At 42.0% G+C, this 22,638-nt stretch overlaps 2 protein-coding genes and 1 long non-coding RNA gene across 4 annotated transcripts in view; 2 read left to right on the top strand and 1 right to left on the bottom strand.

Moving 5' to 3' along the window:
* The window catches only part of tmem63c (transmembrane protein 63C), a 31,035-nt gene extending 15,763 nt beyond the window's left edge, over window positions 1–15,272 (top strand). For both annotated transcript variants that reach the window (XM_037746903.1, XM_037746904.1), the window contains exons 5-23: window positions 1,591–1,628; window positions 2,385–2,527; window positions 3,432–3,483; window positions 3,596–3,704; window positions 4,059–4,132; window positions 4,902–4,982; window positions 5,063–5,183; window positions 5,376–5,509; window positions 5,642–5,764; window positions 6,864–7,017; window positions 7,115–7,221; window positions 7,860–7,946; window positions 8,060–8,125; window positions 8,223–8,385; window positions 8,490–8,595; window positions 9,826–9,993; window positions 10,103–10,215; window positions 10,302–10,376; window positions 11,465–15,272. In XM_037746903.1, the coding sequence (XP_037602831.1) occupies window positions 1,591–1,628; window positions 2,385–2,527; window positions 3,432–3,483; window positions 3,596–3,704; window positions 4,059–4,132; window positions 4,902–4,982; window positions 5,063–5,183; window positions 5,376–5,509; window positions 5,642–5,764; window positions 6,864–7,017; window positions 7,115–7,221; window positions 7,860–7,946; window positions 8,060–8,125; window positions 8,223–8,385; window positions 8,490–8,595; window positions 9,826–9,993; window positions 10,103–10,215; window positions 10,302–10,376; window positions 11,465–11,695 (2,145 nt within the window). In that variant the 3' untranslated portion in view covers window positions 11,696–15,272. The remainder of the gene's footprint in view (window positions 1–1,590; window positions 1,629–2,384; window positions 2,528–3,431; window positions 3,484–3,595; window positions 3,705–4,058; window positions 4,133–4,901; window positions 4,983–5,062; window positions 5,184–5,375; window positions 5,510–5,641; window positions 5,765–6,863; window positions 7,018–7,114; window positions 7,222–7,859; window positions 7,947–8,059; window positions 8,126–8,222; window positions 8,386–8,489; window positions 8,596–9,825; window positions 9,994–10,102; window positions 10,216–10,301; window positions 10,377–11,464) is intronic.
* Window positions 15,273–17,656: 2,384 nt separating this feature from the next.
* LOC119474486 lies at window positions 17,657–22,291 on the top strand. The gene is made up of 3 exons (XR_005203572.1): window positions 17,657–17,736; window positions 21,737–21,886; window positions 22,177–22,291. It is a non-coding gene; the product is annotated as an uncharacterized LOC119474486 (long non-coding RNA).
* ngb (neuroglobin) lies at window positions 18,560–22,139 on the bottom strand. Its single transcript, XM_037746508.1, has 5 exons — window positions 21,994–22,139; window positions 21,629–21,784; window positions 21,074–21,182; window positions 20,858–20,977; window positions 18,560–20,750 (listed from the first exon to the last, which is right to left on the bottom strand). Exons 2-5 carry the CDS (start codon window positions 21,724–21,726, stop codon window positions 20,598–20,600), a joined length of 480 nt encoding a protein of 159 aa, XP_037602436.1. The 5' UTR covers window positions 21,727–21,784; window positions 21,994–22,139; the 3' UTR covers window positions 18,560–20,597.
* Window positions 22,292–22,638: the final 347 nt, after the last annotated feature.

The following is a 22,638-nucleotide window of genomic DNA, read 5'->3' as shown; positions in this document are numbered from 1 at the left end:
CTAAAGGTCCAACAAAATGAATGCATTTCGTACCTCATAAAATACTTGCAGTCTTATCTGATGAAACCTGCGTTGTTCCCATTCTAAGTATAGGAGTGTGGCTCTGCTGCCTTATTTTAAAGCTGCATTAATTCATATTTTTTCATTAACAATGTATCAAATAACTATGTGTAATGTGAAAGGGGTCACAGATAGTGATGAAACACAGAGAATGATCACCAAACTCTGCAGTTTTTTCAGCTATATGGAGCGTTTGTAGTTATCGACTAGCTAGTGGAGCATTTAGCAGGAATACAAATTTGATTGGTGGAGACCAGAGCTAGGAGAGTGAATATTGGTCTTAGAGTAGCCAGATGGATACAAACATGACTCTGATTGAATACTAATGTTGCTCCTTGTCAGCTGGATGTGTAAATAGGCACATATTATGGCAAACTTGGCAAAAATAAGCTGTTATAATGGTGTTACAAGAAAGTAAACTGGTGTACTAACCCAGGTAAAACAGTGCCACCCCTGTGTTGGTCCAAAATCCTCTCCATTTTTAGTTTTGTCACCCAGAAAGTATATATATTTAAACATTTTCTTACATATATATTTTATCATATTTTTATATCCATTTGATGCTCTTTCTTTCTTTCTTCTCCTGTCCCATTGTTGTCCAAACAATTGAAAAAATGTCCCAGTATTGCTTCCTTTACTGCTAGCCAGTGCACCTTGGCACACAGATTGGTCTCGTCAACAGCGACTGAAGCCAGGAAGGGCAATCAGACAGTCCCATAGATGCCTATTTCACGGTTGTGAGATGCCACAAAGATAATGACAGTCGTGTGTGACACTCTGCAGTCGGCAAAAAATGTGACTTACATTACCCTGTGCTTGTGCACGTGCATACTGGATTCATGCTGGTAGAACACATGCAAACAATGTCACTACAGCGCCACTTGTGGTTATAAAACCTCCACAAATAGTATAATTATGGTAAAGAATCATGGCATTTGAGGAGAAGACTGACAGACTCCAGTTGTCTGTACACTGCAAAAACATAAAGGAGAAGGCAGAACACTATCATCAACAATACCACAGATGTTAGGCTGTCTACCAGTCTCATTTATTTACAGTAATTATAACAAGGTGTCACCGTTAATTAGCCAAGGATATATTGATGTCTAAAAATGCAACATGCTGCACTTTTACAATGAAGTCCACTTGTCTAAGATGGCATTGCGTCAACTGTTGTAAGAGGAAAGTTTGGTTCATGACTCAGCTGGACTATGTGTGACTCCATGACACCTGTGTGACAGACTGAGGTCACTCCCTGCATGTTTATAACGATGTAAGACAAAAAGTCAGACTGGAGGAGTCATCGCCCTGTGTGCCTACTCAAAGCTGAGGCTGCAGTAAAGTGGTTACTGCTCCAGGCTAGACCTATTAAATCTCCCCCTCTCTGTCACTCTACAGACCTTATTACTATGCAAATAGTGGATGCATGCAAGTAGTTAGATGTGGTGTGCGCAGACTTGCATACATATGTCATTTATTATCTCTAATAACTAATCCATTGGATGTTTTACGGTTCTCCTCTCCTTCCAGGGCTTCTGCTCGTGGCTCTCATCACTTTACCATATGAAGTAAGTACACAAAGCAGTTGCCCTTGTAATTATTTTTACCCTTCTCTCATCTTAGCTTCCATCTTTTTATTGGCCCTCTGTCTTCAAAGCTGATGTCAACGGCAAATGTAAAGTCTCTTGTTATATGTCATTTAGCAGCAAAAACAAACGAGTCTGGGCTCTCATGAGACCGCTGGTGCCGTGGTTTCCCGTTGAATATTTGCTCTTGCTCCAGTCTGACTGCACACAACATAGTTAGGCCTGTAGAGAAGGCGATGTCCATGGTATCCATGGTTTCCATAGTATTATGTTGGCGTTTGGGTGCTTCTGTTTTTAGCTCCCGTGCCAGTGGCTCACCCTGGGAAAGTGCAAACCCACCCTGAGAGATCGCAATGTGTGGGCCGCCATGTGACCAGCGTGCCCTTCGCTTCTTCTTCTTCTTTTTTTTGTTCTATTTTATGACTCTGGGTTTCCTGAACCTCCCGCCTGGTAACCACAGCTTCTGGCACCAAAGTAGCGGTGCCACAGTTATACTCATGATGAAGTATAAGCTGTAGGCCCAGTTGTCCTGGCAATAGACAGAGCTGCATACATATGCTCGATTAAGATTGCACAGCTCTGATTATCATCACATGTGCATGTGTGGAAATTCGAATATCGACACCTCAAGAACAATTTGCAGCATCTCTCTTTTTGCCATGTAGCATAGAGAGTTTAGGATCTCTTGCATATGGCATTAAGGGATTCTGAAAGTTTCCCCTCTCTCTTTTTCTGTAGGGATGACGAGATCCGTAGCAAATGCGGCATCGACGCCGTCACATACCTGTCCTTCCAGCGCCACATCATCCTGCTCATGACGGTGGTTTGCCTGCTGTCTTTGGCCATAATCCTGCCGGTCAACTTTTCCGGGAACCTCCTGGGTATTTTTGTCTTCAGATGATGGTCTAGCGGGCCGACTGTTTGAAAAGCCAAGGGATATCCTTAACCTCAGGAGAGGCACATCTTGCAGGGAGAGAATGCAGGCCACACAGAGACAATCACACACATTTACACACCGAAGGATGCATTGGTTAAATGCACCAAAACTTTAGCTTAAAGCAAACTGTGGCAGAGCTGAGTTTAAAAAAAAAAAGTATATTGCATAAATGAAATTAGATCAAAGTTGAAATCAACGCGAAAGGTCATTCTAAATGACCCATAAAACTACATTATGAAGTGAAACTATTTCTATCCACAAAGGCTGCCTTTCATCTAATGTGAGTTGCTAGCATACCAGTGGCAATTCATCAAGCCTAGGATTATAGGAATAGCAAGTGCTTCATTTCCTCTTAACATACACATGTAGGTGTCAGGGTGGGATGGTGCAGAAAATTAGCTGCAGAAATGCCTTTTGGCAGTTGTTTGCTTATTTTGTAGGAAGCGTTGAGTAAGCCACTCCAGAAAAGAATGAAGGCAGGAGCCATTAAGGGGTCTACCAGGAGCTGGGCTGTCCGCAACATTTTTTTTTTTTTTTACTGCTGGCTGTCATCTCTTATGAACCAGTGTGTCACCCTAGCCATTAAATAAACCAACACCCAGTGACAGGCTGCCATGGTAACAGCAAACAAACGGGGCCCAAATTAAAACACCAGGGTTAGGCATGACTGCCATGTTTGAATTTTGTGTGAAATTTCATTGAGATGAGAGATTTCATTAAACTATTTCTCTGAATAGTGACATTGCTTCATTGTTGCCTCAGCGTCCAGACATAAGAGGAGGGGTTTCCTTTAGGTCATTAGAAAATTACAATGTCTCGCTCTCTGTCATGTTTCATTATCTCTACAGGAGACAGCCCTGAAAACTTTGGAAGAACAACACTGGCTAATGTTAGCGCAAAGTAAGTCTAGCACTTTATGAATGACATCAAATCTCATGAAATAGCACAGAAATGTGAAAAACTGGAGCTTCTATATTCGTTTAAACTACAACAGGGTTTTTGTGCCTCACAGGGACAGCTTTCTGTGGCTCCACAGCATCTTGGCTCTGGTCTACTTCATCATCACGTTGCTGTGTATGGCTCACCACTTGATACGGCTGGAGTACAGAGAAGATGAGAAGGTCTGACACCATTACATCATATTGTTAAAACATCGAGGCCTGCTGAAATATCCATCTTATCAAGCTTTCTCCAGTTTAGGGTGTTTGCATGCAAATTAGGGCTAAACACAGGCTGGCGATAATGTCATTAGTTTTACAGGTATTTGTTCATTGTTCATTAGGATTCATCCTCTGGGGACAATGAATGTGAGCACCAAATTTGTTCATGTAGTTGTTGAAATATTTCTGTCTGAACCAAAGTCGTGAGCCGAGACTCTAGCATTACATCCTCAGAGCCACTTGATAAGATGGTTATTTATTTGCTGTTTTATTATAGCTGCTTCTCATAGTGGGTGGTTATATTATGTGTTGCAGGTAGCCAGGACACTGATGATTACCTCCATACCAAGAGAGATCTCTGACCCAGGACTCATCACCAAACACTTCCAGTACACATCTTTTCTTCTTTTCCTCATTGTTAAAGGTGCTCAATATGAAATTCAGAGCATATTTATTGCCTCCACATGGCGACGGCTGAGCCGGTGGCTCGAAGCTAATGGTGGTTGTGTCTCGAAGGTAACCCGCAAATTGCAAAATCTGATCTGAGATCTGCAAAAACTCTCACGAGACTCGCTGCCCGACAACCTATCCTAAACTTAACTATTCAAGGTCAATGCCTAACCTTAACTATTTGAGATCCATGCCTAACCTTAACCATCTCGTGAGAGTTTCCTCAATTTGCTGGTTCCCTTCTAGACACTACTGTTAACGGTGCTAACAGTGCAAACAACGGCAACGATGCTGACAGAGCTGAATAGTGTTTACGTGTGGGGGCACCGGACACCATTGGTCGGGACGGCGTTATCAGCTGTAACCGCCGTATGAGAGCAGTGCTGAGCGGCGGTCGTGAGCTAGCCAGTGGGGCACGCTCACATGCACTAACATGCACATGTTACCGGTCAGCTATGTAAACAAAGCCCAGAGAAGCTGACATTATGACTTCACTCTCTGCTCAGGTAAACATTACTCCACTATATCTTTACATAGCAAATAGTTGTTTGCTGCTCCATTAATGCTCTGAATATCATATAGAGCACCTTTAAGTCAAGTTAAATCCTGTCCTTATGTTTGATTCATGTCACAAGGAAGCCCTGACCTTGGTACATGCACAATCTCATCACTGTCATTATGATTAACTCCTTTTGCTCCATTCACTAGTGAGGCCTACCCCAGCTGTACTGTCACTGATATCCGTTTCTGCTTTGATGTCCACAAGCTGATGAGGCTGGACTTAGAGAGGTACAGTAGCTGCTACAGATCGGAGCAACACAGTCTGGGATCAGTGTGAGGCTCTTGTCTGAGGATGCTGTGTTTTGCAGACGCAAGGCAATGAAAGGCAGGCTGTATTTTGCCACAAAGGCCCAAAAGGAGGGGAAGATCATGATCAAGACCCATCCGTGTGCTCAGATATTCTGCTGCGACATCTGCGGCTTTGAAAAGGTACTTTTTTATCAGCATAATTGGGATTAGTAGGTGACACAGTGCTGCACAGAAAGTATGTTACCACTGGATGGCACTGCAATCCAGAAGTAGGGACATGCAGCAACAAGATATCCTGCCACTGTAAATCTGGGGATCTCTCAGAAAGCAAAAAAGTGAGTAATGTGTGCTCTAACTTTTTTGTTGTTGCAGGTGGATGCAGAACAGTACTACAGTGAGTTAGAAGAAAAGCGGACAGACGAGTTTAACGCTGAGAAGAACCGCATCTCCATGAAGAGGCTCGGCATCGCCTTTGTGACTTTTCGCGATGAGAGGATGACTGCTGTGTGAGTAAACAACAGCGTGACATCAAGGTTTATGTCTGTCAGGTCCTCTCATCACATCAACACTGTCACATCAGGGGGCCACTAGGCAGGCATTACTGAGCATCTTTTTGTTCATTTTGTTTTGTTTTCCAGCATTGTGAAGGACTACGGTTGTGTGCGCTGCCGACGCATACCCCAGCAGTCCAGCATCACCACTGTGGTGCAGTCACACAAATGGGGGGTCAGCTACGCACATGCTCCCCATGACATCATCTGGTCAGTACCGACATTGCAGGAACTCGCATAGTTTCTTAAATCTTATTCTCCCTTGATTAGCCTCAAAGTCAACATTTTCCACACAGACAACATCATACTACTTTTCTAACACTTAAAGAAAGGGAGATCCATCCATTATATATACTAATCCTGTGCATGGTTGCAGGGAGCTGTAGCCTATCCCAGCATGCATTGGTACACTGACAGACAGCCATTCACACTCACATTCACACCTACAGTACAAGCAGTCTATCAACCAAACCTGCATGTCTTTGGACTGTGGGAGCAAACCAATGCAGACACACATTTTGAGTGTAATATCTACTTTTACATGTCTTATGCGTCAATTCCCTGTAATTAACCCTGACATATTTGGTATCTTTGGGAACCTCTGGATCATGGCTAGACTTTAAACCAAAGTTCTGTGGGCTGTAATTTTGCCGGTCGATGCAACCTTAGTGTGCAATGATGGACCTCAAAAAGTCCATTTATTTAGACAAGAGGTATACATCTCACTGCCTGCATTTGCATTACTATTACTATTTGTTTTCTTCATCAAGCTCTGTGCTCTTTTTCAAGATCAGCAGCAACATTTAAGATGTTAAGTCTGTCGTTGCTTGTGTGTATCAAATCTCAAACACCATTTATAGCTCATCCATGATTGAATTAGCTATAATGTATGTTTCTTATCTCGGAGAGCAAATGCAGCAGTCCCAGCGAGATTATGTAACAAGTGAGTGATGCATATGTATGGGATAATAACCAGAGAGATGGTAGCGCTCACTGTTTGTGCTTCACGCCTGATTGGCTGCAGTGTGTTTGTGTTTGTGTTTTTCTGCGCTAACTAGACGACTGGAGCAGGCTGCAGGGTTGAGCAGGTACTTTTGTTCCTTCGTTAAAACTGAGCGTTGAAGTGTGCCGTTCCCAACCCGCTCTCCAGTCCAGTGCAGTGGAAACACGCTCACCTACTCGCATTCAAGAGGCGACTGAGCTGGCTATTTCAGGCTCATGTCAATACATACAGTGTCAGGGGAGAGTAGTGTGTTAAATGCGCTGTCTGTCCTGTGAATTGAGGCTCATTATTCCCTCCCGTCACTAGGGAAAACCTGTCAGTGTGCGGATCTCGCTGGTGGCTCCGATGCGTCCTCCTCAACATCCTCCTCTTCCTGCTGCTCTTCTTCCTCACCACTCCCGCCATCATCGTCAACACAATGGACAAGTTCAACGTCACAAGGCCTGTGGACAGTCTGCAGGTCAGAGTTTGAGATCGAGTTGAACTGCGTGACCCTAATGTTACATTTTTTACCCTCTTTGGTTTCATTAATCAATCATTTTTGCTGTCCAATCCAGAGTCCTGTCATCACCCAGTTCTTCCCAACCCTCCTGCTGTGGGCCTTTTCGGTGCTCCTGCCCTTCATCGTTTACTACTCAGCCTTCTTCGAGTCCCACTGGACCAGGTACTAACCAGCCATCGGCCACCACTCTCCTCTCTCCTCTGAAATGGAAATGCCTGTCCTTTGCTTTTTCAAATAGACCCTTCATGTGTCTCTGCTGCCTGTCTTCCTCTCAACTCTCAGTATTTCTTTTTTTTTTCATCTCAATTATTTTTTTCTCTTTCACCCTGTTGCTCTTTTTACTCTCTCCCTCCTTCTCTCTGTCACTCTCCCTGCACTGTTATTCTGGGCAGGTTGTCATAGAGATCTCCATGTGAGGATAATGATATGCACAGTAGTCACCATGCGCAGGGGAACGGCACATGGCGACTAGCAGGAGGAGGAGCAGAACAACTGTGCATAAGGAGACAACCTCACGCAGCACCTACAAGCACCCTTTCTTTACATAACCACCCCCACAAACGTGTTGTGCAGGCGTGATGTGCGAAGGACCGAATGCAAATGAACTGTTTACTGGAGTGAAAAGCGTAGTTCGTGCTAATGAACCCAACAGTCCTTTAAATGTAGAGTCAGCTGACTTTACATTACATCATTTCACATTATGAATGTGTTATGTTGAAGGGAACTGCATAGATATGTTTTATAACTAAATACGCATTGCATAATGATTAAAATCCCATGTTATTCATTTAATGTCTCAGATCTGGTGAGAACGAAGTAACGATGCACAAGTGTTTTTTCCTGCTGGTCTTCATGGTCATCATCCTGCCCTCGCTTGGTCTGTCCAGGTACACTTACAGCACATCTACAGACACAAAACAAACATATAACTTGTGCTTTTATACTTATTTTTATGCAAATTCTTTTGATTTTACCCACTTCTATTTTATTCTTTATGTAGCTTGGACTTGTTCTTCACGTGGCTCTTCGATGTCCACTTCCTGGATGAGAAGGAAGTCAAATTCCAGTAAGCTCACTCTTTTTGTTGAAATAAAATGTACTAAGAGTATTATGACTCTTAAAAAGACATTTCAGCCAAACACTTCTTTGTTTTCTTGGTGCAGGTGTGTGTTTCTCCCTGACAACGGTGCATTCTTTGTAAACTATGTGATTACATCCAGTCTGATTGGCACGTCTATGGAGCTTCTTCGTATCCCAGCGCTGACGGTGTATGCCTTCCGCCTCTGCTTCGCCAAGTCCCAGGCTGAGCGCATTCATGTCAAACGGGTCAGCAGAGCCTGTCATGCTTATCTCAAAGTTTTCATGTCAGGTACATTAGATTGTGCTCTGTTTAAGATGTAAAAACTCTGTTTGTTTGTTTCCATCTGCAGAGCCAGGCCTATGAGTTTCAGTTTGGCCTGGAGTACGCCTGGACCATGTGTATCTTTGCAGTCAGTATGACCTACAGCATCACTTGTCCCATCATTACACCCTTTGGTGAGCAACATACATCCTTTATCCTCATCTACCTCTTTCTTCTTTCCTTTCTTCGCCATCCCATTACCTTCGCTCTTAGTCTAGTGTGTGTGTGTGTGTGTGTGTGTGTGTGTGTGCGTGTGCCATCTCCCCTCATACTGTAACCTCACTCTCCTCCACTGCCTGCCAGTCCGATGCAGACTGTGTGAATTTGCTGCTGTAGTCCCAGACACCCAGACACAGTGAGTTGCGAGCCAGACGCCCACTCTGCTCCTGTCTCTGCCCAGAGCTCACCAAGCTTCTATTTGCTTCTGCAGTCAAATCCTCAGACCGAACAGGCCCTTTCATACATACTACTGTGCATTTTACCTGTGCTGTTTTCTGCAGATCGGCATTTTTCTGAGGCAGAACTGAGGCAGATAATCTCATTGGTAGAGTTGAACTTCATTTGGTGGAACCACAGAGAAGCAACACAGGATAATGCCAAACCTGAAGAACAAAATATTTACTTGAAAAATAAACCTTAATTGCACATTGCATTAAACTTTGCATTGAACCTTATATATATTCAGCATTAAACCTTATGTTTGGGGTTCGGTGGACATTTGGAGGTTGGAGAGAACAATATATAAAATGTCACTATGTTGTTAAAGGACCATACCAGGGTTTTCCGCCTTAACTCAAAAGATACTGCTGTCCATTTTACAAAGAATGCTGTAGTGTTTTAGACATAGACTGTATATAAAGATGGACAACATGACAGCTCCCCAAAAGTGAAGCCAGTATAAGTGAAGATAAAGCCCGCCTCCTCCATGTTAGTGGATGGGACATGGGCCAATCTAAAAAGTCAATGTACACGTTAAATAAGTTTTTCCCAAAGATGTTTTTTTGTCATTTTAGGTAGTTCTTATCACGCTATGTATTCAAGTGTTCATTTTTGTAAATGAGGGGCTATAAAAAGGGGGCGAGACGTCGTTATTGACAGCTGTGAGTCTCTCTCGCTGACAAGCTGCAGCCGTGCTCGGCTCACAATTGGTTCCGGCGAATGACCTCAATACCGCTGCTTCACCGCCCTATCACTACTGCGCAGACTCTGGCTCCAAATGACATCAAATCTCAAGTTGGCAGCTCCAGCATCCGGGATGTTTTGGCTTCATTTCGGTACAGCGGGAGAAAATGGAGACTCCTCGTCCATCTTTATATACATTCTATGGTTTAAGATATTTAAATGTGTTTTCCCTGTCCTTCTAGGTCTGCTCTATGTGATCCTGAAGCACATGGTTGACCGATACAACATCTACTATGCATACGTCCCCACCAAACTCAGCCAGCGGATCCACAGAGCAGCCATCAGCCAGGTCATCCTGGCTCCCATCCTCTGCATGTTCTGGCTGCTCTTCTTCTCTATGCTCAGATTAGGTACTTTATCACTTCCATTTCTATCCTGTTACAGTTTATGTAACATTGTGAGTGTACATTATAACATTGTGACATTGTCATTTCTTGCAATCTCCCCTTACTGTCACAGGACCCATGCATCCCATCACCCTCTTCACCTTAGTGTCCCTGCTCTCCTGTATCGCCATTTCCCTCTTCCGCTTGTGCCTTAGGAAGCAACCAGACAAGTCGACGAGCTACCAGGTCAGCTTCGCTATAACTCACAGAGACTAAGTTCAACTGGAGACGCACTAATACCGAATGAATAGCACGCATTTTCTTTGTTTCAGATGTCTGATCAGCCAGCAGAGGGGACGTTCACTGACGGAGACAGGAGTACTGTAACATCCACCACGGCCTCCAGTGTACAGTACCACATTTTTTCTCTCATTAGCCTAACAGTACATCATTAAACACATCTATTAGTATTTTTTGTTTTAGTAGTTATAGTTTTATTTGTGTAAAAGTTGCATAAGGTAGGCTATTGTTGTTAAAGGAGTTTTCCAGCCTGGTGAATTTATTGTAAGTAAATAGGAAGCTCTGACGTCTGAGATTTGAGAGTCAGCTGCTGAACAGTGTTGCATTTATGAGCAATGGTGTCAGAGGATATACCCCAGAAGACAGACAATAAACAAACAAACAATGCATATTATGATTTGAATCATCGCTCAAGTCTTGGATCAAAACCACACTAATACACTATGGTATGTTTGGGAAAATGGTTTGAACTAATGTAAAGCATATGTGATGTGTAGTAAATGGGTTTAACCACCCACATGCAGTGGTGTAGAATAACTTAACGCATTTTTGGCTACAAACTTCTACTCCACTATATTACAGAGGATAATATTGTACGTTTTACTCCATTACATTTATCTGACAGCTTTAGTTACTTTGCAGATTGAAAATTTCAAATACAAACCATATGAAGTATCTGTTATATATGACCCAACAGAAGCAAAACATCAACCAACTATAACGGCAAAAAGCTACTTATGAATGAAAGCATCAGTAATAGCAGTAATCTGATAATATTATGTATATAATGAATACATTTTCTGCATAATGAGTACTTTAAAACTATGTATATTTTTTCTACCAATACTCTTTTACTTTCACTTAAGTGAAAAATAAGAATGCAGGATTTTTGCTTGTAATGGAGTATTTTTTACAGTGTGATATTGCCACTTTTACTTAAATAAAGGATCTGAATACTTCACTGAGTTAAAACATTTATCATCACCTGCATGATGACCTTTGCCATTTACTTAATTTTTCAGACTGGATCCAGGATATGCACTCAGACTTCTTCATTTGTTGCAATTTACATCTTAAGTGTAGGGTGGATAAACAAACCCAAATATAAAACATACTTTCATCTGACTCCCCGTGGACTGAATGATTTACACAGAGCGTGTGACACCCTCATTAACTGTTGATCTCCCTCCCTCAGCTGTTTGTGGCGTCCGTCCTGCTGGAGCCAGAGCTGGCTTTGACTCCCATGCCCTCCCCGGCCCACCACAGCTACGGCGCCATGGCCAGCGCCCAGAGTTCAAGCCACGATCCGGCGGAGGAAGAGGATTGCGAGGAAGGCCACTCCCAGACCCATGAGACTGAGCTCCAAGACCCCCCAGATCCCTACTGCTCCAGCCCACTCATGGACAGCCCCGTGGGCTTCCAGTAACACCAAATCCCCCACGCTGATTCCACGTGTCCTTCACCTGGGATTGCTAAATGCTGCAGTGCTGCATTTTTGCTTCTGACCTCAGACTCCAACTTAGCTGCCTCAGACCCTGAGACCAGACTGGGCTTGTTAGAAAGGATGAAGAATAGAAAAGAGGAACGAATAAAGGAGCAGGATCCATGTAAACATAAATATATAGACAGCAGTTTGCCTAAACATCTTCTGAACCTGTCTGATTGACACAAACATTAATCTCTACAGAAGATACATCCCTAAATGTACAGATTATTTCACTTAAACTATTGGATGCTCCATGACAGGGATCCCAGCTTCTTCTATGGCTTCATTTGCAAGTTAAAAAGTAATGAAAGTGACTTGGGTGGAATTGCCTTTGGGTTGCTATCAGAGATACTCTGCCCATGCTGTGCCACTTGGACATGAGTGGGGGTGAAAGTTCCCATCAGTGTGGGTGGTGTGAGCAGGCTTGCCCCAGCAGACTGACAGAGTGGTCTGGGCACGGGTGATATCTGGTTCCTCGGCGGCAGAGCTCGGGGAGGCTGAGGGTGAGGGCAGCTAGTTGTGAAGCCATCTGCAGTGAGAGAGCAGACAGACGGAGGGCCGAATGTAACTCAGAGATGTACTGTAATATATGTACACTCGCTCCAAGGAGGCACAAGCAGCTTGACTGTACCTGAAGCTTGTTGTAACTATTATCAATTTAAGGTTGCTATTTTTGCTACAGTATTTTTGGTGTCCTTGATATTGTGCTTTGGGTTGGGGGCTACTGGAGATTGGTTAAGGATTTGCAGAGCTGTCCCGTCTTAATCAGACTATTCCCTTATTATGCTGTTTTAACTGTATATGTGATCCGACTCGATTTTTATTTATATATTATAAAGGAATAGTTCAACATTTTGCATATGCTAGTTCGCTTTCTTGCCGAGAGTTAGATGAGAAGATTGATATGGTATCAATCTTCTCGTCTATATCTCAGCAAGAAAGCAAATATGTTTCTTTCCCAAAATGTAGAACATTTTGAAGTCTATTTTCTGTCATTGCAAGACAACAATATTGAAATCTCTGGAGGAAATTATTTATTTTTAATTTCGATTATGTGAAATACTGTGTTACTGCTGAAGCCATTATATATTTAAAAAAAAAATAATTTGTTACCATAATGGCTCAAAATCATTTATTTTTATTTATTTATTTGTTTAGTGGTGATCACAGTTCTGTACTAAAATAAAAGTTTTTTTGTCCCAAATACAAACAGTAAAATTCAAGCACTACCACACTGTACCATTTCAGTTGCATTAACCTATTCTGTGTGACACTCCAAAGCATGTTGACTATGTTGTATAAATGAGGTCAAGTTTCACATGTGCTAATCTCATTGTTTTACAGTCAGTCTGTGTGTTTCTAAGTTTTATTTCCTCGTGGAAGGATAAATGTGTTTTTTTTCTTCTCATGAAACTGAATGTAAACAGATTGTAGTTTGTTATTCATGTCTCTTGCTGTGCCTTGAAAAAACTCTCCCTTTCGTGTGACAATCCAGCATGGCCTGAAATATGCTGCATGGACTGAAAACTAAAGAGCGGAAAAACATCTAAGAGATAAAAAACATACTGTAACAACAACAAAAACAAAAACAACCCAGAGTAGTGGTTTTCATTCAACAGGCAATGAGTAGTTCATTTTGTCAGTCAGCAGAAAAGCAGTAGGCTCATTCCACTAAGATTTCACACAAGGACCACTTACTACCTTTTTGTGGAGCTTTCAACCATATAAAACGGTATTCAGCTGCAGATTCGTTTGTTCAGATGTCATGGGACTGTAGATGTTCGAACTTTCCACTATTCTGTGCAGGTTTAGGACTTTTGGCCATGATTTACAGTTCATTCACGACCATGTTGAGAAAACAATCTCTACTCAAGGTCCACTTACTTGCGTTTTCTGGAGCTTTTAAAGGTCCCATATTGTGTTCATTTTCAGGTTGTATTTTTTGTTTCTACTAGATTTTAGATCTAGGTTTACATGCTGTAAGGTTGTAGGGAAATGGTATTGGTAACAGTGGTAACAATTGTATGGTAACAATATTTAGATATTGTAGATTTGTGACATCACAAATGGACAGAAATCTTGACAGCTTTTATCAAAGGCACTGATTCTTAATACGGGCTGTGCGCATTTCTCTGTGGATTGAGCGTTTCGATATTTCATAATATTTACATAGCAGTTAAACCTGCTTTATAATAGAAAAGACATGAAAATCTCACCTTTTACAATATGGGACCTTTAAGAGTAAACTATAATGGTGAAATTGTGCAGCAACGTGGACACGGAGAAGTCCTAAAGATGCCCAGAATAATAGAAAGTTTGAATGTCTACAGATCCACAGATCTACAGCTGATCAAACTTCATCTGCTGATGAAGACCATGTGATATGATCAAAAGCCCCGGAACAAGCAAGTGAGTGGAAGTGGAACTGCGTAGTGATTTATTTTCCTTAAGGTCAAGAACTGTCAACTGTAAGCTAACATACTGTGTGTCTTTTCATCACAGCAGTCCCGTTGCTTCTTTAAGGTGTTTTGTATCGTGGCCTTGTTGTTGATTTCAATCGATATCTTTTCAGTTCTCAGCTGTTGTATTCTTTTATCATACAGATCATATAAGCTGTGGGGCCAAGCTCTCTGTAGAGGATAAAACATCTTTGAAAGTTGTTTATGCAGTGTCAATCCCTTGATTTCCCTTAAGGTCATTTTAATACTAACATGATTGATTAACAGTAACAGTTCAGTAAATCTATTCTCAGAACAGCTGTAGAGCTTGTTGTTGTTCAGTCCTGTTGTTTACGTCCATTCTGTGTTCTGTATGAGAGAGTTTATTAGAGTTCAATCATACACAATCATAGGCCTGTAATATGACTTTTTTTTCAGCTGTATTTTTATAAAATTGATGGCATATTATTCCATAAATCCATTTTTACAAGGAATCCAGCTCTAGTCTCTCATGCTGAATAAAACAGATGAGAGCTGGCAGCATAGAGAGAATCATGAAATCTTTTTGAGGAAAAAAAACAAACATCAAAGAGTATCTCAAAATTTCTGTCTGTGAACTTCCAGCACGTCCTGTGGGTTTCTCTTCCAGAAGCTTGTTTCACAGATCATTAAACGTACTTTCCTTTGAAAAATACAAAATAAAACTTATTAGGGTATTCTTAGCGCTAATGGCCATGCAAGTAGGGATTGTTCATTTTCATGCCTAACTAGTTTTATTGTATCCTGTCATGTCTGTTCATATACTGTCGGCTTGGCCATCCACGGTCTATTTGGAGGTACATTAGCTTTCCAGACATGTCCACCGGTTTTTGCTCTTGGTTATGAAATATGTGCATCATACAGTACTTTATTTCATACAGTATGTGAGCCTGCTGTAAATGTGGGTTGTTTTATCTCCCAGAAAGTTGAGGTTAAGGGAAAGACTGCGTTTGAAATTGATCTCTGTCAGGATAACGAGTTTTCATCTGTCAAAAGTGAAGTGCTGTGATCTGAAATTAAAATTAATTCAGCTCAATCCACTCATCTTGTGCCATGTACTCCTTATTGCTCTCCTCTACTGTGGTCTATGATGACGGGTTTCAAGAGGCAGTGAGTCACATTTCATGCGGTTAGTAGTAGTAGTAGTGCAAAAGTGAATGTGCACATGATGCCTTAAGGAAATGTGCAAAAGGATATTTTGCATACAATACTGGTTTATGACTAATAAAGGAATTGTTAAATTTTGGAAAATATGCTTACTTGCTTTTTTGCCGTGGGTTATGAGAAGATTGGTACCAGAGTGGTACCAATCTTCTCATTTAACTCTGCAATACAGAAAATAAGCATGTTTTCCAAAAATGTCTAACTATTCCTCTGAAGTCTGACAAAGTGCACTACTGATGACAGTGATTCCCTGGATCAAACTGTCTCTCCAAAGATAATCACAGAACACATTTGCTCATATATCAGAGCTGGGGAGAGGCGGCTAATGAATGCAGGTGCATGTTAGCTCAGAGTTTGAAGCAGTGTGTCTGCATACAAACTAGCCTCGGGGCAAGCCTCTGTACATACTGCAGACCTCATTGGTCCCTGAAACCACATCTGAGGCTGGATGGGGCAATTAATTGTATGAGCATCTGCTTTTAACCAAACCACACTGGAAAGCGGTAGCACCATAGTGCCAATGTTAGATGCTGTTCCAACAAAGTGGTGCACTAGTACGTTTTCTTCAGAGAAACATCTCTGACTGGATGGATGTAATTTTTCTGCTGTAAAAGGGTTTGTAAGAAAACACCATTACATGCCTGCCATTATATACAGTGCTTCTTCGTTGCTAAGAGTTACGAAAGAAGAAAGAAAAGTCCCTGACATTTCCCCTGTCACCCGTGGCAACTGCTGAGAGCATGCTTCTCAGTGAAAGGTGAATTCCTCTGGGTGCGTGGCCCGTCGCTCGCCTTTCTCCTGCCCAGATGCTTAGAATAGAAAATGTCTCTGCCTCCTGCAGCAAACATATTGTCACTCCCATATGGGTTCGTTTAAGCATGCAAATGTTGCTTAATAAGTTGGTGGTGTTTAGTATTTACATAATATTTTTGCTCATATATGCAATTTTTTTAATAATTTTGAACTTTATATCTCCCCTATGGTACATCATAGTCGTTCAACACACGTATATAAAAAAGTTTATCCTTGACCTTTGAAATAACAAGGTCCATTTAGTAGCCGTGCAAGAGCTTTCGATCCCATCTTCCTCAGTAGGTGGATTTTTTCTCACTTTTAAAGGATCCATTTAGTAATAGCTGTTCACGCAATCTTTCTCAACTTTCAATGTGATGAGATTGTTTTGTCAATTTGGTAGAAGATGTTTCTCAAGGGGATTAGTTTATTATATCAAAAGGTGTCAGGTATAAATTGCCTTCCTCATTATATCCACACAAAAGGTGTCTAAAATCTAATGCAGCACGCCAGGTGATGCAGGACATTTACACAAACTGTCTAAACGGCTAGAAGAAGAAGCAGTATGTTAGTGGAGCAGCCATTTCAGACTGTGTCTACACAAGATGCATTCAGGCATAGTATTGAGTGCAGGTCACCGGGGTTTTCGCAATGCTTAGAACCACATACACAATCAATGTAGTTACGCTCGAAAGAAAGTCAACTTGAAGCATAGAAATGCCCTTTGGAGTCGCGTTTGAGCGCGTATAGCACTTGTAAAACACATGCTGTGTGTTGATGGCTGCATAGATTAAAATAGTGCAAAAAGTGTACATGTTCCCTCAGACTCGCTTGATGGACGACTAAAAAATGCAGCTGAAACGCCTCCTGTTAGCTGTAAGTTAACACACCAAATGTGTATTAATCCGCAGTTGAAAATAGTCCTGAACAAATGCACTATTTACTCTGGTTTGAGTAACGTTTACTAAAAGCTACAGTGCCCACCTGTTTTGGGAAATGACCGTGAAATTATGTATTTGTGACTGCTTTTTAAAATGAGTCTGAGAAACAGGCAGGGAATTCAGAAAGTATTTAGAGACAGGCTATTGTATTGTTTCTGTCTTTTCATGGGGTTTATTGAGAATCAGAACATATATGAGCCCAGTCTTATCCTTTAACTCGTTGCACTTCATGTTGGAAGCGACAGGCCGCTCGTTCCCACTGTTGTGCTTGTTGCTCGGCAGGCTTGAGTTGCAGACTCCAGCAGCTATCAGAGCAAACCTTATTAACCTGAGCCTGCAAGCACAGTCACTGCCCACTCCTCACTCCTCTCCACAGCATGATTTAGGATGAGTGAGTGATTTGAGCAATGCCTTGCTTTCCTCCTTCATCCAAAACAAATGCACACACTCTGGACCACCATCACTTAACAGTTGCCATGACAACGTCCAGTACCCCTTCATTCCAAAACACATTGCAGACTTTCTAAAAATAATGCGTGTTGTCTTTTCTCGCAGACCTCTCTCCAGACGACGACAGCCTTCAGAGAAAACCCTCGTACACTGCAAGGTAAGACTGTGGGACTATAGGGATTAATTAATTACCACAGGGGAAATAAAACACTTGCTGTATTTCAGTCAGTAGCTCATTGAATTTTGTTGCAATCTAACTATTGGTTGGTGACCTTGAGAGGGTCGGGTCAGTCTCCACGAAGCCCAGTGACTAGACAACTCTGGCTCAGTGTTGCTCTGCAGGCTGGAGCGAGACATGGAGCATAGAGCCAGCATAAATACAGCAGAGTCTCAGTGGGACAGAGAGAGTGGGGATGCTGTTGGGAGGGCAGAGAGACAGATTAAGGCCATGTCAGCCACTGCTCCAACAGCAGAACAGACAGCCAGCTCATGGATGTGACTTTTACAATGATACAAGCAAATATGGGAGAAATGAGCCCTGTGTATTCAGATAAGTCATTACAACGACCCTCCCTCCTCCACTTCTCTCATTACTATAGGACACACACGCAAACTGATATTTAAGCAGGAACACAAACATCTGGAAGGATTTTATATGTTTTTGGAGGAAAATAAAAATACAAAAGTCCACATTTAAAAGAACAGAATGCAAATTTTGTGAAATTCTGCAAACAATCTTGATGTGACATTGTGCAGTTGCATGAGTAAGTGGGCTGATGTGCCTGAAGTCGCTCTCGTCTCTGTAGCCAAGGGCGATGAGCCATTCGGCGCTTGGATCTTATGTAACGCTAGGGGATGGGCTGTCAGTGGGAAGGAAATCAGGCACCGTGTGATTGATTTCAAACGCTGACCATTGTGTTGTAACCATCATCAGTCTGTAACAAACAATCTGAGAGCGAGAGGAAAACACACTGACCTCGTTCAGCAGTAAAATATCCACAGAAGATCACTTTATTTAGTCTCAAGTAAGCACACAACATGTTGTTTTAAAGTGTAGGATGGAATCCAGTTTACAAAGAGTGCGTGCTTGCATTAACTCTGATAACACTGTGCGTTTTTTGGTTGAAGGATAACTAGGTGAAGTCATCGCTGTTCAATAGCAGCTGATAATGATGAGGTAGACAGTGACACACCCAATATGTACAGAGCTGGATGTTAACGGGATAACATGCCAGTTATCAGACATGCCTGCTAAAAAAAGACCTAATGTCAGGTAATTGAAAACAGAGACGTGGAGAACAACAACCTGCATAGGGCTGTGTACTGACACTAAGAAAAGAATCACTATAAATACACCACATACACAGTCAGTTAATAACATTACACCTGTGGGCTGGAAAGTACAGACTCAACCGACTATGCAGGGATAAGATAGTTCAATAGAAAACTCTGCTTTTATAATTTTCCGTAAGGATTGCACATTTAGAAGTTTATCTCTAAGTATCTCTATTATTTTGATTAAATGAAACCCACACATGGTAATATATCTGGAGGATATACTGCATATCACATTTGAAAAAAAGAAACAAATCAATGCTCTTTCACAACACGTACATTTCAGAATATAAAAATAAACTTTGTAAATGTAAACTCAGACTAAAGCGATAATAACCACATAATCAGCAGCTTGGATTTACAGTTGTATGGTGTTATTATCTAATACTTGGCGCACTGTTGCTAAGTTACTTGGCATTATGACAATGAATGTCAATAACAGCTGAGGATGATACATACAGTGTTATGGCAGCAATAATAATAACACACACATATTGGACAGTGTCATCACACAGTATTATTTGATCTATGTCAATAAATTAAAAGGAAAATAAATCATCATCAGTTAAGTTTGTCTTTGTTTCATAATCCAAAATATATATTCACTTCCATGTGTTGGAGAAACACAGGCCACTCTGCTCACCTCTAAAGCTGAGGTAATACTACATTTGTAGTCACAACAACACAGTTGATAAGCATTACTGAGATAAGCGACTACAGTACAAGAAACCTACTTTATACTAACGATGACTAGAAACTGAGCCAAGGAACAAAGATAATTCCTCAAAGATGCCCTTTACTCTAAAGTAAAGAGTTAACATAACAGTCTATTAGTTAGAGTTTAACAGTCAGCCGAAGCCTATTGAAATAACCACAACCTCTACTGAGGAGAGCATCACACACCATGTTGAGTAAGGTGCACATGGACGCCTTAACAGTCATAGATGTCTGAAGAGAGCTATCAGAGAGTATAACAGTTCTTGTCATTATCTATTGAATATCATTTTTGATCAATAGGATAAATATTAGATAACAAAGTCACACACAAAAGTAATGATGTGTAATATCAATAGAAAACACAGTATGATTTTGATTAAGGTGGTAGGATTTTCTTCTGTAAAATCACATTGCTTTGTCCCAAAACTTCTATCATGTTTTGTAGAGAATCACTGTGTTCCAGTTAGATAGAGAGCTGCCGCGCTGGCCACAGTAACCATCACAGTTTAAGTAGTGTGTGATGCCTAAATATAATATCTAGTGTTTCACAATTGTGCAACTCTTTTAAGATACATCACAAAGACCACTACAGCCACTGTTATTTGAGTAGATATATCAAAGCCATTATATACAAAGAGACTCAACAGTTATCCTTGTTGCTTTTTCTCAGTGTGAGATTACAGGTCCAGACTTAGAAGAACCAAAGCAGGCTGGCTCAGATCCTCACAGCTGTACAGCAGCATTGTCTGGTAGCTAAACATCCACAGCAAAGAAAACAAACTCTGCGATTGGTCGACCCAATTGTAAAGTTTAACCACACCGACATTCGCTACTCTATGCGACCTCTCTCAAAGAGCAAATGTACAGTAGCCAAAGCCACAGTGCTGCAAGTTACACAACCTTATGCCAGGACAACCATGTTGAGTGATGTGACAGCAGCTGCTCAGCAGCCCCCTGCTGTGCGCCTCAGTCCGCCTTATCCTCCCCGTTCTTGGCCCATCCTTGGCTCATGGCTGCCACCACGATGCTGTACATGTTGAGCCAGGCTTGCCGCAGCGGTGCCGTGTAGGCCTGGCCCAGACTGCACTGCAGCATGTAGAGAAGGGACTCACCAACCACCTGAACAAGTCCAAAACAAACACAGAGAAAAGAAAACATATTTTTCACAGCTCATTCACTTGTGAAATTGCTTTTTTGAGAGTTGTACTATGAAATGTTGGTCCTACAGCAAATGACTGTGTGTTGACTCCCACTGCCTGATGCTTCCTCCCAAGGTTGAGCAGGAAGTCCTCCAAGGAGTGAAGGTCGTCCAGGTGGCTGACTGCTGCATCGATCACAAGCATCACCTGGTGCACAGATAACATGCAAATACACAGTGCTCAAAAGTGTGCAAGAGTACAAACTGTATACTTGTAGTGGTGACTGTGGTGAACAGAGCTCACCTTGGTGACATGTTCCAGGAACTCAGGGCTGGAGAGGCAGTCTTGTGTGGAGCCACAGTTTGTAGTGTAGTGGAAAAGAGTGAGGAGCGCAGGGTCCAGCTCAAACAGTCTACCACAGACAAATACCACACTATTCTATAGGTCTATATACACACGGCATGGGTTTGCCAAACATCCACACAGACACAAAATCAATCTACAAATCATACATCTACAAATCTCTCTCTGATTTAGCGGCAGCTGTCTCAAAGTAAATTGTGGATTATTGCAGTCGGTCGCCAAGCAACAAGTCAAGCTTCCGGTCCCTGCATGGTGAAAGTGTGCAGCGAAGGATCTAGTTTGATTCGCTCTGCACACCTGTGTCACATATTCACATATACATATTCTAAACACCACAGCTATTAAGTAACAACACAAAAACAGCAAGATACTATTACTTATGGTTAAAGTGTTATTAGAATTGATGTTAATGAAAGGATAACAGCACACTGTTTTCTTCTCTTACAAGTCACTTTCACTGTCTAATTCCATTTGAATCATGCTGTAAAACATTACCTGGAAAACATGATGACACCATGAGGAACTTTGTTCTTGCCCAGGCTCTCCCAGCTGCCTCGTATCAGCTCCTTGTCTTTCTCTGACAGCTTCTCCATCCTCCCTCAGGCTGTAAACACGAGGCAAGTTCTTCTAGAGGGGAAACACACAACTCCTCTACAGGACAAGGAGGCTTAGTTTGAGGAAAGCCATAATATTCGAGTTAATCCACAGACGAAACGTCCGCCAACCCACCTGGAAAACAAAGTGGAGCATCAAGTGAGTGTAACACGGCTGATTTGTTAGTAATGTTTCAGATATGAAAAAGGGGGGCACGGCTGCAGGAGATATGATTCCTAGGCTAGAGATGCACAAACATACTCTACCTTCTTGAGGTCAGTCTTCTCTCTGAACTTCTTCTGGTGAAGCCGGGCTGAGGGGTCTGTCTGTGTGTGTGTGTGTGAGTGTGTGTGTGTGTGTGTGAGTGTGTGTGTGTGTGTGTGTGTGTGTGTGTGTGCAGGCAGCAGCCTTGCCTGACTCTCTGGTGCACTTGCTGTCTCTTTCCCCAGCCCCACGGTGCAGTCAGGGAGACAAGTTCTGCCACGCTCTTATCTGTCACACTGGCTGCTATCTCTCTCTCCCCTTCCCGTTTGCCTCTTGATATGCTCTCTCTCCAGCACTGGGGACATTATTCATGCCACTGAAGGAGAAAAAGAGGGATCTCTCGCTTCTGCTCCAGAGAGGCTGCAGCGAGCCACAGCTCCTCCTGCAGGTGAACCAAGGACTAAAACATACAGAGACTACACATGCACACAACTCTATACACTGCACTTCACAAAATATTTGGCCTTTGCACTACTTACTTAAAAATCAAGAGAATTAAAAGAAAGAAAGAAATAAAAATGAATGACAGAATAACCAGAAAACACAACAAAAGTACTTCATGCAGTGCAATTGTTGATGGTTTAAGGCAGGAGAATGTAAACGCTCAGTAAAACCTGGTATGAACCCTAAAACACGAGTCCGAAACC

Source organism: Sebastes umbrosus, chromosome 16 (assembly GCF_015220745.1).
Source record: "Sebastes umbrosus isolate fSebUmb1 chromosome 16, fSebUmb1.pri, whole genome shotgun sequence".
In the NCBI taxonomy this organism is placed as follows: domain Eukaryota; kingdom Metazoa; phylum Chordata; class Actinopteri; order Perciformes; family Sebastidae; genus Sebastes; species Sebastes umbrosus.
Note: the sequence above shows the minus strand (reverse complement) of the source record. Positions and strands in the feature narration are given on the sequence as shown.